General features: G+C 38.3%; 1 protein-coding gene across 8 annotated transcripts in view; it reads left to right on the top strand.

Annotated features, from left to right (window-relative positions):
- Positions 1-17,460, top strand: part of LOC126299478 (transcription factor CP2) — a 793,232-nt gene that overhangs the window by 603,837 nt on the left and 171,935 nt on the right. For all 8 annotated transcript variants that reach the window (XM_049991412.1, XM_049991416.1, XM_049991411.1 and 5 more), the window contains one exon: positions 9,394-9,606. In XM_049991412.1, coding sequence (XP_049847369.1) covers positions 9,394-9,606 — 213 coding nt within the window. The remainder of the gene's footprint in view (positions 1-9,393; positions 9,607-17,460) is intronic.

Genomic DNA, 17,460 nt, shown 5'->3' with positions numbered 1-17,460 from the left:
TACATGTACAGGATGTCCGAGAAGGAATGGCCAGTATTCAGGATATGACAGGACTTATCATTTGAAGAAATGAAATGCTCTAAACACAAGTTTTAAAATACATACCTGAAGAGCTATGAGCACTTTTTCAATAGAAGAGATGCTTTGCACAGTAGCGAAAATATGGATTTTAGAGCCCATGTTTACTGGACTTTTTGGCTTCAAATGCTTGTTCCTTTCATATTTCTGAATACTGATCTTTCCTCCTGGTACAGCCTCTATAAAACATAAAAAAGGATAGGATAGGACTAGGCAAGGACAGAGCAGGGAGTTGGCCATGGTCTAATCAATGGAACCATTCCAGCAGTCACCCTAGCGACTTCGTAAAACCACAGAAAATCCAAGTCAGGATGGCTGTACATAGATTAAACCCTGACTGGCATAGCCACCTCACTCAGCACCTTGGAAGGGGAATCAGAAGTGCATTGTCTACAATGAGATTGCAACATGCACAAGCAGTAAATCAGTGATTAACGAGAATGTTAAACTTAGGTATTAAATGGTTCTGGAAAAGAAAAAAATATACACATGAATACTTCATGCAACACTACCGAAAAGTATAACAACAAATGCATAAAACCTGCTGACATCACATCCATCACAACTAGTCTAGCAACCAGCTCCCTTATCTGAGGAGGTGTATTGCACTGCAACTGAAACAGAAAACAAACAGCAGAAACATTATTTTGTAAAGAAAAACACAGCATAGGTGTCACATCGGTTAACAGAATCGAAAGAACTCAACAATAAATAAGGGCCTTGTATTCCTGTATGCTAACATATTCACTTGCAGTGTAGAAACACTCCTCAACAAGAAATGATTTTAATTCTGCTCTAAAAGCTATTTCATTCTTCTACCTCTTTATGTAAGTTGGCAGTGCTTTACAAAGAATGACACCAAAGTGCCTCACATTTCTTTGAGTACAAGTTGTTCTTAGTTGTTTCATATGGAGGGACCAACAGTTGCGAGTATTATAACTGTGGTAATTGCAGTTGGTTTTGAAGGTCACCAAGTCTAGCTTTTGTCATCAACACACATTTGTACATGTAGAGGGAGAGTACAGTTACCAAACTCAGCTTTTTAAATAGGGACTAGAAGTGAGCCCTAGCAAAGTTATGCAACAAGATTTGAATAGTCCTTTTCTGTAATGTAAATTTTTTCTTTAACTGACTCTTAATATTACCCCAAAAACTATTCCGTAAGCTACAACATACTGGAAGTAACCAAAATAAGCTTTCCTAGCACCATCTGAGGAGCAAACTTTAGAAGTAATTCTCAGAACAAAACACGCAAAATGAAATCTCTGGTATAGTTTAGTTACACGGTCTTTCCAGTTTAAGTCTTGATCAACACACATTCCTAAAAGTTTTGTGCATCATAGCCTTTCTAATTCATTTCTGCACAGTACCAGTTGGAGCTATTGGTTTTGATTCATTGTTCCAAATTAAATACAACTTGTTTCTTCTCATTAAGGGTCAGGCTGTTAGCACTAAACCATGAATGCTAGGAGTTGATGAGTTGAGGACAGAGATCCCTTAACAAATGTAGTAGCCATTAAAGAAAAAAAAATTGCTTAGATAAAAAATGACAAGTGATGGTCTTCTTTTAATTCATAAGAAAATAAATGAAAGAGTCAAATATTCCACTGTTGGAGTGGTAGAAAATAGAGGAGGAGGGGAGGAATCAAGGATAGAACTAGAATTAATACTGCAAGAATAACCTTACAAAACTATGCTGTGATGACACACACACACACACACACACACACACACACACACACACACACACAGAGAGAGAGAGAGAGAGAGAGAGAGAGAGAGAGAGAGAGAGAGAGAGAGCGCCTCAGCGATACAGATGGCCGTACTGTAGGTGCAGCCACAATGGAGGGGTATCTGTTGAGAGGCCAGACAAACGTGTGGTTCCTGAAGAGGGGCAGCAGCCTTTTCAGTAGTTGCAGGGGCAACAGTCTGGATGATTGACTGATCTGGCCTTGCAACATTAACCAAAACGGCCTTGCTGTGCTGGTACTGCGAACGGCTGAAAGCAAGGGGAAACTACAGCCGTAATTTTTCCCGAGGACATGCAGCTTTACTGTATGATTAAATGATGATGGCGTCCTCTTGGGTAAAATATTCCGGAGGTAAAATAGTCCCCCATTCGGATCTCCGGGCGGGGACTACTCAAGAGGATGTCATTATCAGGAGACAGAAAACTGGCGTTCTACGGATCGGAGCGTGGAATGTCAGATCCCTTAATCGGGCAGGTAGGTTAGAAAATTTAAAAAGGGAAATGGATAGGTTAAAGTTAGATATAGTGGGAATTAGTGAAGTTCGGTGGCAGGAGGAACAAGACTTCTGGTCAGGTGACTACAGGGTAATAAACACAAAATCAAATAGGGGTAATGCAGGAGTAGGTTTAATAATGAATAGGAAAATATGAATGCGGGTAAGCTACTACAAACAGCATAGTGAATGCATTATTGTGACCAAGATAGATACGAAGCCCACACCTACTACAGTAGTACAAGTTTATATGCCAACTAGCTCTGCAGATGACGAAGAAATTGAAGAAATGTATAGATGGAATAAAATAAATTATTCAGATAGTGAAGGGAGACGAAAATTTAATAGTCATGGGTGACTGGAATTCGAGGGTAGGAAAAGAGAGAGAAGGAAACATAGTAGGTGAATATGGATTGGGGCTAAGAAATGAAAGAGGAAGCTGCCTAGTAGAATTTTGCACAGAGCACAACTTAATCATTGCTAACACTTGGTTTAAGAATCATGAAAGAAGGTTGTATACATGGAAGAACCCTGGAGATACTAAAAGGTATCAGATAGATTATATAATGGTAAGACGGAGATTTAGGAACCAAGTTTTAAGTTGTAAGGCATTTCCAGGGGCAGATGTGGACTCTGACCACAATCTGTTGGTTATGACCTGTAGATTAAAACTGAAGAAACTGCAAAAATGTGGGAAATTAAGGAGATGGGACCTGGATAAACTGAAAGAACCAGAGGTTGTACAGAGTTTCAGGGAGAGCATAAGGGAACAATTGACAGGAATAGGGGAAAGAAATACAGTAGAAGAAGAATGGGTAGCTCTGAGGGATGAAGTAGTGAAGGCAGCAGAGGATAAAGTAGGTAAAAAGACAAGGGCTAGTAGAAATCCTTGGGTAGCAGAAGAAATATTGAATTTAATTGATGAAAGGAGAAAATATAAAAATGCAGTAAATGAAGCAGGCAAAAAGGAATACAAACGTCTCAAAAATGAGATCGACAGGAAGTGCAAAATGGCAAAGCAGGGATGGCTAGAGGACAAATGTAAGGATGTAGAAGCTTCTCACTAGGGGTAAGATAGATACTGCCTACAGGAAAATTAAAGAGACCTTTGGAGAGAAGAGAACCACGTGTATGAATATCAAGAGCTCAGTTGGAAACCCAGTTCTAAGCAAAGAAGGGAAGGCAGAAAGGTGGAAGGAGTATATAGAAGGTTTATACAAGAGCGATGTACTTGAGGACAATATTATGGAAATGGAAGAGGATGTAGATGAAGACAAAATGGGAGATTCGATACTGCGTGAAGAGTTTGACAGAACACTGAAAGACCTGAGTCGAAACAAGGCCCCCGGAGTAGACAACATTCCATTAGAACTACTGATGGCCTTGGGAGAGCCAGTCATGACAAAACTGTACCAGCCGGTGAGCAAGATGTATGAGACAGGCGAAATACCCTGAGACTTGAAGAAGAATATAATAATTCCAATCCCAAAGAAAGCAGGTGCTGACAGATGTGAAAATTACCGAACTATCAGTTTAATAAGTCACAGCTGCAAAATACTAACGCGAATTCTTTACAGAAGAATGGAAAAACTGGTAGATGCGGACCTCGGGGAGGATAAGTTTGGATTCCGTAGAAATGTTAGAACACGTGAGGCAATACTGACCTTACGACTTATCTTAGAAGAAAGATTAAGAAAAGGCAAACTTACATTTCTAGCATTTGTAGACTTAGAGAAAGCTTTTGACAATGTTGACTGGAATACTCTTTTTCAAATTCTAAAAGTGGCAGGGGTAAAATACAGGGGGCGAAAGGCTATTTACAATTTGTACAGAAACCAGATGGCAGTCATAAGAGTCAAGGGGCATGAGAGGGAAGCAGTGGTTGGGAAAGAAGTGAGACAGGGTTGTAGCCTCTCCCCGATGTTATTCAATCTGTATATTGAGCAAGCAGTAAAGGAAACAAAAGAAAAATTTGGAGTAGGTATTAAAATTCATGGAGACGAAGTAAAAACTTTGAGGTTCGCTGATGACATTGTAATTCTGTCAGAGACGGCAAAGGACTTGGAAGAGCAGTTGAACAGAATGGACAGTGTTTTGAAAGGAGGATATAAGATGAACATCAACAAAAGCAAAACGAGGATAATGGAATGTAGTCAAATTAAATCGGGTGATGCTGAGGGAATTAGATTAGGAAATGAGACACTTAAAGTAGTAAAAGAGTTTTGCTATTTGGGGAGCAAAATAACCGATGATGGTCGAAGTAGAGAGGATATAAAATGTAGACTGGCAATGGCAAGGAAAGCGTTTGTGAAGAAAAGAAATTAGTTAACATCGAATATAGATTTATGTATCTGGAAGTCGTTTCTGAAAGTATTTGTTTGGAGTGTAGCCATGTATGGAAGTGAAACATGGACGATAACTAGTTTGGACAAGAAGAGAATAGAAGCTTTCGAAATGTGGTGCTACAGAAGAATACTGTAGATTAGGTGGATAGATCACGTAACTAATGAGGAGGTATTGAATAGGATTGGGGAGAAGAGAAGTTTGTGGCACAACTTGACTAGAAGAAGGGATCAGTTGGTAGGACATGTTTTGAGGCATCAAGGGATCAAAAATTTAGCATTGGAGGGCAGCGTGGAGGGTAAAAATCATAGAGGGAGTCCGAGAGAATGAGTACACTAAGCAGATTCAGAAGGATGTAGGTTACAGTAGGTACTGGGAGATGAAGCAGCTTGCACAGGATAGAGTAGCATGGAGAGCTGCATCAAATCAGTCTCAGGACTGAGGACAACAACAAAAACATTAAGCTTTCTGATATGCAGGTCCCTTTTTCGAGAAAGGGACAGGAAGGTGTGAGTAAGTCAGCAGTTACACCAAACCATGTGTCAAGAAAGAATCCAGCTTCATTGGAGCCATCATGTGGAGCTACTGATCTCCCCTTTACTTACACTTTGGATACAAAGAGTCCTACTTCCATCCATGTTCTGTGTTGTGAGCAGCCTCAGAATTTCCATAGTTATGGGATAGCCAGGCACTTGGCTGCTGGGGGCACAACCCTCATGGGGGCACAGTTTGCAGCCCCACAGCCTGCTTGCCACTCAGGTACATGCACACAAAATTTAAAAAAATTATGCTAATTCCCATTAAAAAAACCAGCACTTGGGTGTGATGCTTCCCTCCCCACCCCCTCCCACCATATTAGGAAGGGTGCCTCTAATGTAGCATAAAACTCTATACCAAACCCTTAATGAAATATTAAAAACTTTATGAAGGAATCAAAATTTTTTTTCAAACTTGTAAATTAATATTAGCCATTTCTCCACTCTTCTCTTAAAAAATCAGTCTTGAGAGGAGGAGGGTGTGTGCATAATTTCAATCTTGCCTAGGGTACTCATAAAGCCATTAAGAAGTTATATAAAAAAAGAAAAGTTATCTTTAGGTTCATTCACTATGCTCAATGTTTATATTGATGATATCATATGTAAATAGCTGATTTTATTAAATGACCCTTTAAGAAATGATAATTTTAATTTTATGAAGATTTTATTTTCTGCTAATCAGATTATAATAGAAGAATCTGAAGGAAAAGGTCAGATAGGAGTGCATAAATTGAGTCAAATTTCTACTAAATATGGAATAAGAATATTGATAAATAAAACAAAAGTGATGACATTCGGAGGATTGGAACCCTTAGAGCCAAAATTGTTATAGATGGACAAATAACTGAACAAATAAGAGCACTTCAATATCTGGGGTACAGTTCTAAATTTCCCAAGTCAGGTGACATAGAGCTAAAATCTGGGAGATTCAGACATTTCTGTGGAACTAAACAATGTACATTAAAACATAATGTATGAAAGAAACACCAATTAAACTCTACAAGGGAGAAGCATTGCCTTTCCTGCTGTATGGTAAGTAATGTTGGACTTTAAACATCAATAATGATAAATTGGATCATCAGAGATGAAGCTTATCCACTTTGTATTGGGATATTGATTGGTGGGCCATAGAAGAAATACGAATATTAGACAAGTTCTAACTGTTGAACCCATTGCAAATATAATTTTAAAATACTACCTGAATCATACATACCACATCCATTGTATGTCTAATGATAGGATGACTAAAGCAAATACAATATATCCCAACTGGCAAGAGGAATGTTGGGCATACCTTGGAAGAGATAGCATGAACAGTTCTGAAGCTAAACAGACCAAAAGGCCAAATCATTGAAGACAATGATGCTGATGATGAAATCAGATTTGCTCATTTACTCAATATATAATCAACAGTGTTGAAAGCCAACACTGAATGTACAGAGTAGTAAAACGAAGTATGAGGCCAGTAGCTGCTACTTGTGGGCTTGGATGGTGTCTCCAAGGAATTTCATAACTGATTGTTTCTGTATTGTTTCTATATGAGTTCAGAGTTTGGTTTAATTAGCTGCTGGAGGTGTGTCAGAGGTGAGCTGCTGACCCACAAAGTCCCATCCATGTTCATTGGACAATGTACCAGATGAAAGGATAGCTAGTGAAGAATTAGTATCTTCCATGCAGAGAAATTGGCTAGCTCTTATTGAAACATACACATGAATGTTTTCGCGATGTACACTGGTTTCCAGGATACATTGAAGAATACTGTTGAGAATACTGCCATTTCAAACTAAGATGTAACCAGACAAGTAATGTTACTCCCACACATTGTGTGTTCTCCACTGGTTTTTCAACCCATAGGCTCCCTAGCATTTGTCTTCATATGTTCGATTCTTATTATTGGGACTTTACAGTAACAAAAGATCCACCTCCAGTGACCTCATTGTTGACGTGAAAACAAGTCATAATCTTCCCTTGTTTGTAACTTGGGGTCTCATAAACCTAGTATTGTAGGTGTATCTATTTATAATTATAAAATTTCTTCTATTTAGTCTATTGTGCAAGTTAACAGAAACAAAAGGGAACAGTAATTTTGCTAGTGAGAACACAACTGTTGACACTGGAGCAAGAGTGAACTGAGAATGTGATCAGAGAAAGAGAAAGTAAAATTTGATATAGAAAAAAAAGTAACAGCTGACCAAGAATGGAGAACAGATTTAAGGAAAGAAAGTAAACTGCTGAAGGAATAATAATCTTCCTTCATTGATCCTTAATTTTAAGTATGTCTTTGACTGTGATCACTACTTTTCTATCTCTTACCTGTGCCATTTATCTGACTCATACATTAATACTTGGCTGAGGTAGAGTATAAAATCAAATAATTAATTACAGTAAATCTGAATGTGTGACAAGCAGTCAGTTTCATCTTCCTCCAGTATTTTCTAGCATATTATTATAGTTTTGGGTCATCTTTCATGAATTAGTACAATAGTTATTTCTAAAAATTGCATACTTAATTGAAATTTGAGGCAGTTTTTCTCTCTTCCTTGATTTTGGAAGTGAAGATAAACAGATACATAGATACTTTTGTATAAATCAGTAGATGCAATCATTTTTATATGATATGCTTTATTATATCGATTATTTTCCTTACTCTGTATTCTGCAGAAGGAAGATATGTCAGTGTTCAACATCTTGTTAAGATCAAGGTCAGTGGAGACAAGACACTAACGGTGGAGACAAAGCAATAGCTTATTTCAAGAACTGTGAAGGAAGCAAGTTTGTGTAACCTTTCTAAGTAGCCCTTCTGGTATTTACATAATATTAAATGTAGAACCGAGGGAAAACCTAAATTATGGTGTTCAGATGGATATATGAACCCTGCTCCTTCTGAAGAGAGGGCTAGTAACCTAACCATTACACCATATGCAGTTATGCATATGCAGTTTATGCAGAATATTTCCTTTATGTTGGTTAAGGACTATTTATTAATATTATCATGATGGTAATACCAATCCATTCACATAAGAGCTAAGATTGCTTATTATCATGCCATTACAACTCCTCTGATGTGGTTCAGATTGGTAGTACCATAATTAGGGTTGGTTCGAGAACATGACTTATCATTTGGTGGTGCCCCCTCCCCCCTTTTCTCTCGTATGCTTTCATCTGTGTGAGTTTTCACTATTAATTGTGATACGCACTGTGTACATACCTTGCTCTTGGGTGCCCCTAGTGTCCCACTCATCTTGGTGCCGCAAGCAGCTGCTGCTAATTTTGATATGTCCTGTATAGAAATCTTACAACTGTGGCTGCCTGCTGTGGCACCCCTCTCAGATTGGCGACCCAAGTGGGGGATTGTTTCTCTTCAGGATTAAACTGGCCCTGACCTTAATATATAGTGAACTATGTCTTTCAGACATTGAAAATACTAAATTATGAAATTTGCTATCACTGAGTTTGCTTCTGGCACCATGCACTTGATTTCTTCCTGTTAGAAGCCTTAGAAAATAATCTTCATATTTGATAATAGCAGCATTACTTGAGACTGAATTGATTTTCATGTACTGAGGTGTATAAATATTTGTTATTCCTCACTGCTCTTTTATCTCAGAATAAAAGGCAGTTTAATGACAGGGAACAAGTTCAGTTAATATGTAAATTAAATAGTATAGTAAAAATGGTTTTATTTCATTTTCTCAAATACAATATAATATTTGTGTCTCCACTTACATTATCACTAATGAAATAAGCAGCAAAAAAGTTTTGGGCAACAGTAGAAAAACTCTTTCACTTATTCAAAGCTGTAATACATACTAAGTCTTAAATATAGCACCACAGTATGTTCTTGAACCCGAATAAAGTAGATCTGAGTTTAGAATTTGACAGTCAACAGCCATCACTTTTATTGACTCCAATCATTGTTTTTATCAACCTAATTGCCTGTATTTAATGGAATGCATTTACAGCTACAAGAACTTGTTGGACAACCAGTCCTTTCATAATGCTGGAAATTCCTGGTATTTTACCAGAAGCCTCTTACCACATATAACCATTGATTGTTGTACTGTTTACTATCATATCATGTGTACTATATTGTTACATTTTTGGAGGCTGATTAATTATTTAAGTACTTCATCTCACTAATTTTCAAGCTGTTCATTAGCTTATGTTTTTATGGTACGACCCTCTGTTTCAGAGTGTGATACGGATATGTTTCCATGAACGGCGTTTACAATACATGGAACGAGAACAGATGGCTGCATGGCAGGCATCAAGGCCAGGAGATCGTATAGTTGAAGTAGATATTCCACTATCATATGGAATTTTCAAAGTGGAGCAAGACAGTACACTGTGCAACACAGTTGAATTCTTATGGGACCCTACGAAAGAAGTAGGAGTCTATATCAAGGTGAGATACAAATTTGTACACATTTAGAAAACATATAAAAATGTTTCCAAAATGAAAATTGATCTAGCATTTGAAACTGTTTAAAAAATACTGCCTCATTCTCCCTTTACATGTTCAGGAGCAGCTGTACTCAGACATGTTTATGTTGGGTTACTAAAATGACAAATAAGAAACTCCTTTTGCATTACCCGAAGTGTAACATCAGCATTACTGTGAAGTGATTATGTATGTTATAATTTGTTAATGCTAAAGGAAATTCAGATTGGATATTGGAAGGGCTTAGATAAACTTTTGTGCAGTACCAATAAAAGGCTACTCTTAGTGCTGCAACAGGTAGTTTGGAACAGACACAGGTGGTATCTGCAGTGGTAGTGAGCAGAAAAGCCTTAAAAAGAATAAAGGTCCTTTTTTTATTTTAATCTGTAACTGTGGACAAGGTTTATTCAGTGTGTAATTTCAGAATAAACTCCTTCCTTTCCACTCTCCCTCCCATCCAACCCCAAGTGATGATTACCTATACACTGTTTTTATGCTTTTGATAGAGATATGTTTTTATTCATACTATGAGCAAACAATTATTCCAGTGTATGTACAATCTCAGAGATAGTAGCAGATAGTTCAGTTAGATGTGGATGGTACACCATGAACCATTTGTCCATATAAGATGCAACTTTACATCAGATAGATTCAAAACATGATTCTTCCTGTTCAGTTAGATGTGGATGGTACACCATGAACCATTTGTCCATATAAGATGCAACTTTACATCAGATAGATTCAAAAAATGATTCTTCCTGTTGCCCTTGATATTAGTTGACCATACTTTTTCTAGAGGGAGCAGTTTTCTTCTCAGTTGCCAATTTTTTCACTGAGAAATTCTGCCAGCTCCTATCTATATTAGTGAAGTTTTTGCTTCGCTTGGCTGTCTGTTGTGTAGAAACACACAGAAATGTTCTTTAGAAGCTGTTTTGCCAAAGTCAACCAGAATTTTGGAAAATTTTACCTCTGTGATTCTTGAATCAATATATGGCACCTAACCAGTAGAATGCAATCTTGTATAACCCTTGACATGTCTTGTCACTAATGGATTTGAATGCTGATTATGCATGCGATCTGCACTCACTCCTTGGTTATAATCTTTACAGGAAATAGATTTGAGCTTTATTGTTCTACTTCCATGTTCTCAATACACACTGACCTGTTATGATGTGTTTACAGGTGATGGACATTTCTCTTATCATTCCACTTCATGCCAAGAACATTATTGGCAGGCGCAAATGTAAATTCCTCCTCATTCAGGGAAGTTGCACTGAACTAAATTAACAGACTTGTCTTATTGTTCTTTGTTGGTGTTGCAGTCTAAACAGCATTGAATGTTTGCATTTGTCAGTTGATTCAAAAACTTTCAGCATGTTTTATAGTGTACAACATTCTGTTTCCACTTTGTCAAAAATGTTACTGTGTGTGTGTGTGTGTGTCACTTTCTGAACTATTGATCACATTTTTCTCTGCCTTGATAACCAACACAGGACATTCCTTTCTGTGTTTTTTAAGGCAAATTCTGTCGGCTTCTGCTTTGTATGTATGGAGTATTATGTAGGAGGCAAAGCATGGCCTAAACATGTTTACACTGGCATTTAGGTTCCATTTAATAAACATAGACTCAGTGTTATTTGTGGTGCAACTACACTAAAGCTACAGATTGTCTGTAAAGCAGTGCACTATTCAAGAGCCATATTGCATCATTAAAGCACTGTGATGACTATACCTTCATTGCCTTGCAATAAGAGGAACTTCAGTGATGGTTGTACATGTCATTGTAGGTGATCATTGTGTAAAATAGAGAGAACATGACATATAGGGGTCAGCAGAGAGCTTAAGCATTTCTTTTTAACATTCTCAGTACACCTTAAAATGGGAAATAAATAATATCAACACTATTGCAGACAAGGCAATTGTGATACATCTCATCTTATAACACAAAAAAGAGGCATAGATACTGATTATACAATAAGAGCAAGAGAGTTCAGTGACAAAGAAATGCTGAAACACAATTGAATATCTACTGAGTGGTCTGCTTCTTTATGACAAATAGGCAAATACATTGAAGATAACCACTCTTACAAATAGTGATGATTGAGTTCTCCAGTTACACAGGACTCAGGATGGCATGGGGGAAATGGGTATCTATCAACTACTTTGCTAGCTAGCTTTTGTTGCAAGATTTCTCACTAGTGTGTCATCCCATTATATCATGAGATTGACAATTGACATTTGAAAAATGGTTACTCCCAATCTTTGCAAGACTTAACCTGTAAGCTACACTTCAGTTACTTTATTGAATGATTATATAAATTACAATGCACAGGTGACCACTCTGACATTGATAATTTTAAAGGTATAGAGCAAGAAAGGCTATTGTTGAGGAACAAAATTGTCATCTAGCATATTTCAGGTGACATCATGATGGAAAGTACGACATAAAATATTTGATAAAGTATGACTCGTGAATTATAATTACAGTTGCAGGAATAGGAGAAGATTCATAAAAGGGGATCTCAAGACACAACAGGAGGTACAGAAAAGAAAAAGATTTACTGAACAACTGAAAAGATCCAGAATGAGATTTTCACTCTGCAGCGGAGTGTGCGCTGATATGAAACTTCCTGGCAGATTAAAACTGTGTGCCCGACCGAGACTCGAACTCGGGGCCTTTGCCTTTCGCGGGCAAGTGCTCTACCAACTGAGCTACCGAAGCACGACTCACGCCCGGTACTCACAGCTTTACTTCTGCCAGTACCTTGTCTCCTACCTTCCAAACTTTACAGAAGCTCTCCTGCGAACCATGCAGAACTAGCACTCCTGAAAGAAAGGATATTGTGGAGAAATGGCTTAGACACAACCTGGGGGATGTTCTGGAAACATTCCTCAGTCTGTGGCTAAGCCATGTCTCCGCAATATCCTTTCTTTCAGGAGTGCTAGTTCTGCATGGTTCGCAGGAGAGCTTCTGTAAAGTTTGGAAGGTAGGAGATGAGGTACTGGTAGAAGTAAAGCTGTGAGTACCAGGCGTGAGTCGTGCTTCGGCTCAGTTGGTAGAGCACTTGCCCGCGAAAGGCAAAGGTCCCGAGTTCGAGTCTCGGTCGGGCACACAGTTTTAATCTGCCAGGAAGTTTCAACTGAAAAGAGGTGTGTGGCCCACAGTACATGAAACAATGAACTAAATGTAATGTAAGATGAGCATTAGATAAAAAATAATTTATAATTTCTCACTGAATAGAAACACCAGTATGAGAAACTGAACATTTCAAACTGTAAGTAGATTGAGATAAGGGTATGCAATCTCACATGTGTTATTGAAACTCACCTTAGAGTTAATTGGGGTCAGTTTTGGCAGATTATTAATCAGAGGAAATTGACTTTTGGGGTACAGATGTTACTAGACTTGCTTACTTGGATGATGTAGCAGTAATAAGCAACTCCAGGATAGACATAATCAGAATGACACAAAACTATCATCAAACTGCTGTCAAAACAAGACTGTATATTAGTGGGTAGAAGACTGTGTACCTGTGATAAAGATGAAAAACCCAATTAAAGCACTCTTGGAAGCAGGTGGATTAACCTTCAGGAGAACTGACCACTTTGCATACTCAAGGATTCTCTTTAGTGAGGACAATAGAACAGATGTGGAAATAGACATATGTCGAGCAGCTGCTAACTGAACACTTTACAATTAAATCAAAAACCTAAAGAAAAGAACTTGGCAGAAACTTTGAAATACACTTACATTAATCTATTATAGTGGTGATACTACCATATGGATGTGAAACTGTAACAATTAGGAAGAAAGAGGAAAAACTATTAACATTTGAAAATAAAATAGAAACAAAATATTTGGATTTATGATTGATGAAGATACCAAGGATTGGAGGAGTGGAAAATTATGAAAAACTATGAGAGTATCATGAACACCATAATGCTACTTCAGTGCTAAAGAAAAAGAGGTTATGCTGGGCTTGTTATATGGTAGGAATTTTATAGGAGAGAGAACCTACTATAGCATTATCTAGAAAAGGAATATAAGGATTTGAAAGACAAAGAAGTATATGAGAAACAATATCCAGATGACATAAAAAGGTGAATATCAACACAGAATTGACAACCAAAACATAAGACAGAAAAAAAATGAAAAACACTTGAGCAGGTATATGACTGATAAGGACCACACAATATAGAGGAAAAGAAAGAAGATAGTACTTGGGTATTTCACTTTTCACTCAAAGTAACAGAGCAGGAAACTTCACTCTATAGTGAGATTTTGTATTCTGAAAGGTATTGTGAGCAGAATGTTTGAGGAAACAATTGTGTGAACGAAATGTTGTAAGTGTGCAGAGTATAATGAAGTGAGATCACTAGAGTTTAGTAAATGGATGGGTGGGCGGTTGGTTGGGGGAGGGAACAAAACAGTGATGTTATTGGACCTATTGGATTAGAGGAGGATGGAGAAGGAAATCGGTCATGCACTTTCAAAGGACCCAGCCTGGCATTTGTATGAAGAAATTTGGGGAAATCACAGAAAACCTAAATCAGTATGGCCAGATGTGGGTTTGAACCGCCATCCTCCTGAACGTGAGTCCAGTGTGCTAAAAACTGCACCACCTCATTCGGTATCTAAGTGGGATGCTAACAACTGCTTATTCGCTTTTTCCAGGGTAAATACTGTCCTAGCCTTTTTGATGGATTTACTAACTTCAGTAACCATAATCACCATCTTTATACTGACCTGTTTGTAGCTACGAGATCTAAAATATTTTCATTGTGTGTGGGCAGTTTTCAGAAAATGCGTTCCGAAGTACTTTGCAAGACTGTCTATTGTACAACTTGTAGTAAATCCACAGAGATCATCCCTGTCTATACTCAGTAGATTAAAATCACCTCCAACTAATACTGCGTGATCTGGATATTTCCGCAATACTGAGGGTGGACTTTCCTTGAGTGGCTCTACAACTGTTGTGGGGAATCATGTGACTAGTAAAAAATCTGATAATTAACTTGAGTTCACCTAGGTCTGCTACTCGCATCTTGACAACTTCATGGTCACACTCAGTTTTGACTTCGATAGACACAATATTTTTGTCAACATCAATGAGTAGTCCCCTTCCTGTGGCATCTAATCTGTCTTTTTGATATATGCTCCATGACTCACTAAATATTTTGGAGCTTTTACTTTGGGTTTCAACCAGCTTCCAGATCCGAGAGTAATTTGAGAATGACAACTTTCCTGGAGGACAATAAGTGAAGGAACTTTGTTATGAATACTTCAACAATTTATTGTTAAGATTTTGATAGTCAAAGTGTGTGTATTTTGTACATGATCTGATTTCACTCTCTATGTATCGACTGGTGAGCTTTCATCAGAGGCCCTCAAGCTACTGTCTAACGTAAAAAAAAAAAAAAAAAAGGGGGGGACCCACTTTGTGTAGTGCACTCCTGACCTATCAAAGGGTATCCTACAGTTCTTCACTTCATACTATAGGTCAAGGCAAATCAAAGGACCCCGATCAATTCTAAGATAGATACTGAAAATTTTGAGCTTTGCTTGAACCCCATGTGTGAGGCCAGCAGGCTTCAGCACTTGTGCTAGCAGCCTGTACAAACCAAAGATGGTCTCAGAGCCCAAGCAACAGACATAATTTGTGCTGATGTGAGACACAAGCTACAAGTGACTGCACACTACACACATGACAGCCACAAGCAGAAGTTCCCTCTCTGTGGTTTCTAAACAGAACAGAGTGCTCCTGTATCATGTATTCTATAGACTGTAGTCCATGCATAAGATGCCAAGAGAAAATCTTGAGAGTTTGTCAGATGCCTGTATATATAAATTTTCTTAAACTGTAATACAATGACACATCCAGTATTGAGGGAGGTGGTGCAGTGGTTAACACACTGGACTCACATTCGAAAGGACAATGGATCAAATCCACCTTCAGCCATCCAGATTTAGGTTTTCTGTGATTTTCGTAAATTGTTCTGGGTAAATGCTACAATGGTTTCTTTGAATTGGAGGTGGCTGATTTCCTTCCTCATTCTTTCATAATCTGAGCTTGTGCTCCATCTCTAATTGCCTCACTGTTAGTGGGATGTTAAACCCTAATCTTCCTCCACATGAGCAAGGAAATTTTGTTTCTAATTTTTATGATTCCCTATAGCACTATACACGCAATGTTTAGGACACTAGACTCAAATTTTGGAGAAGGACAGTCTAAATCCATGTCTGAACATCTAGATTTTTCTCCCTAAATCATTTCACGCAAATGTCAGGATGGTATCTTAATCTATCTATCTATCTTTCTTTGTTTCTTTCTTTCTTCCTTCCTTCCTTCCTTCCTTCCTTTCTTTCTTTCTTTCTTTCTTTCTTTCTTTCTTTCTTTCTTTCTTTCTCCCTCTAAAACACTGCTGTTTTTGGATGGTTTCTTTGAATGGCTATCACTGATTCCTTCCCCCATCATAACACCTTGTAACTTACCTTAGGTTGCAGTTAAGTTTAACTCTCAAATGTCTCTTCTTTGCAAGATCTACGTGGAAAGTATGGAGAGGAACTAGTGGCAGGTTAAAGTTTGGAGTCAGTCTACATCTACATCCACATCCACATCCATACTCCGCAAGCCACCTGACGGTGTGTGGCGGAGGGTACTTTGAGTACCTCTATCGGTTCCCCTTCTATTCCAGTCTCGTATTGTTTGTGGAAAGAAGGATTGTCGGTATGCCTCTGTGTGGGCTCTAATCTCTCTGATTTTATCCTCATGGTCTCTTCGCGAGATATACGTAGGAGGGAGCAATATACTGCTTGACTTCTCGGTGAAGGTATGTTCTCGAAACTTCAACAAAAGCCCGTACCGAGCTACTGAGCATCTCTCCTGCAGAGTCTTCCACTGGAGTTTATCTATCATCTCCATAACACTTTTTCGATTACTAAATGGTCCTGTAACGAAGCGTGCTGCTTTCCATTGGATCTTCTCTATCTCTTCTAACAACCCTATCTGGTACGGTTCCCACACTGCTGAGCAGTATTCAAGCAGTGGGAGAACAAGTGTACTGTAACCTACTTCCTTTGTGTTCGGATTGCATTTCCTCAGGATTCTTCCAATGAAACTCAGTCTGGAATCTGCTTTACTGACGATCAACTTTATATGATCATTCCATTCTAAATAACTCTTAATGCCTACTCCCAGATAATTTGTGAAATTAACTGCTTCCAGTTGCTGACCTGCTATATCATAGCTAAATGATAAAAGATCTCTCTTCCTATGTATTTGCAGCACATTACACTTGTCTACATTGTGATTCAATTGCCATTCTCTGCACCATGTATTAATTCGTTGCAGGTCCTCCTGCATTTCAGTACAATTTTCCATTGTTACAACCTCTCGATATTCTACAGCATCATCCACAAAAAGCCTCGGTGAACTTCTGATGTTATCCACAAGGTCATTTGTGTATATTGTGAATAGCAACGGTTCAATGACACTCCCCTGCGGCACACCTGAAATCACTCTTACTTCGGAAGACTTATCTCCATTGAGAATGACATGCTGCATTCTGTTATGTAGGAACTGTTCAATCCAATCACACAATTGGTCTGATACTCCATATGCTCTTTTTTTGTTCATTAAATGACTGTGGGGAACTGTATCGAACGCCTTGCGGAATTCAAGAGACGCGGCATCTACCTGGGAACCCGTGTCTATGGCCCTCTGAGTCTCGTGGATGAATAGCGTGAGCTGGGTTTCACACGACCGTCTTTTTCGAAACCCATGCTGATTCCTACAGAGTAGATTTCTAGTTTCCAGA

This window comes from Schistocerca gregaria, chromosome X, assembly GCF_023897955.1.
Source record: "Schistocerca gregaria isolate iqSchGreg1 chromosome X, iqSchGreg1.2, whole genome shotgun sequence".
Lineage (NCBI taxonomy): Eukaryota > Metazoa > Arthropoda > Insecta > Orthoptera > Acrididae > Schistocerca > Schistocerca gregaria.
Note: the sequence above shows the minus strand (reverse complement) of the source record. Positions and strands in the feature narration are given on the sequence as shown.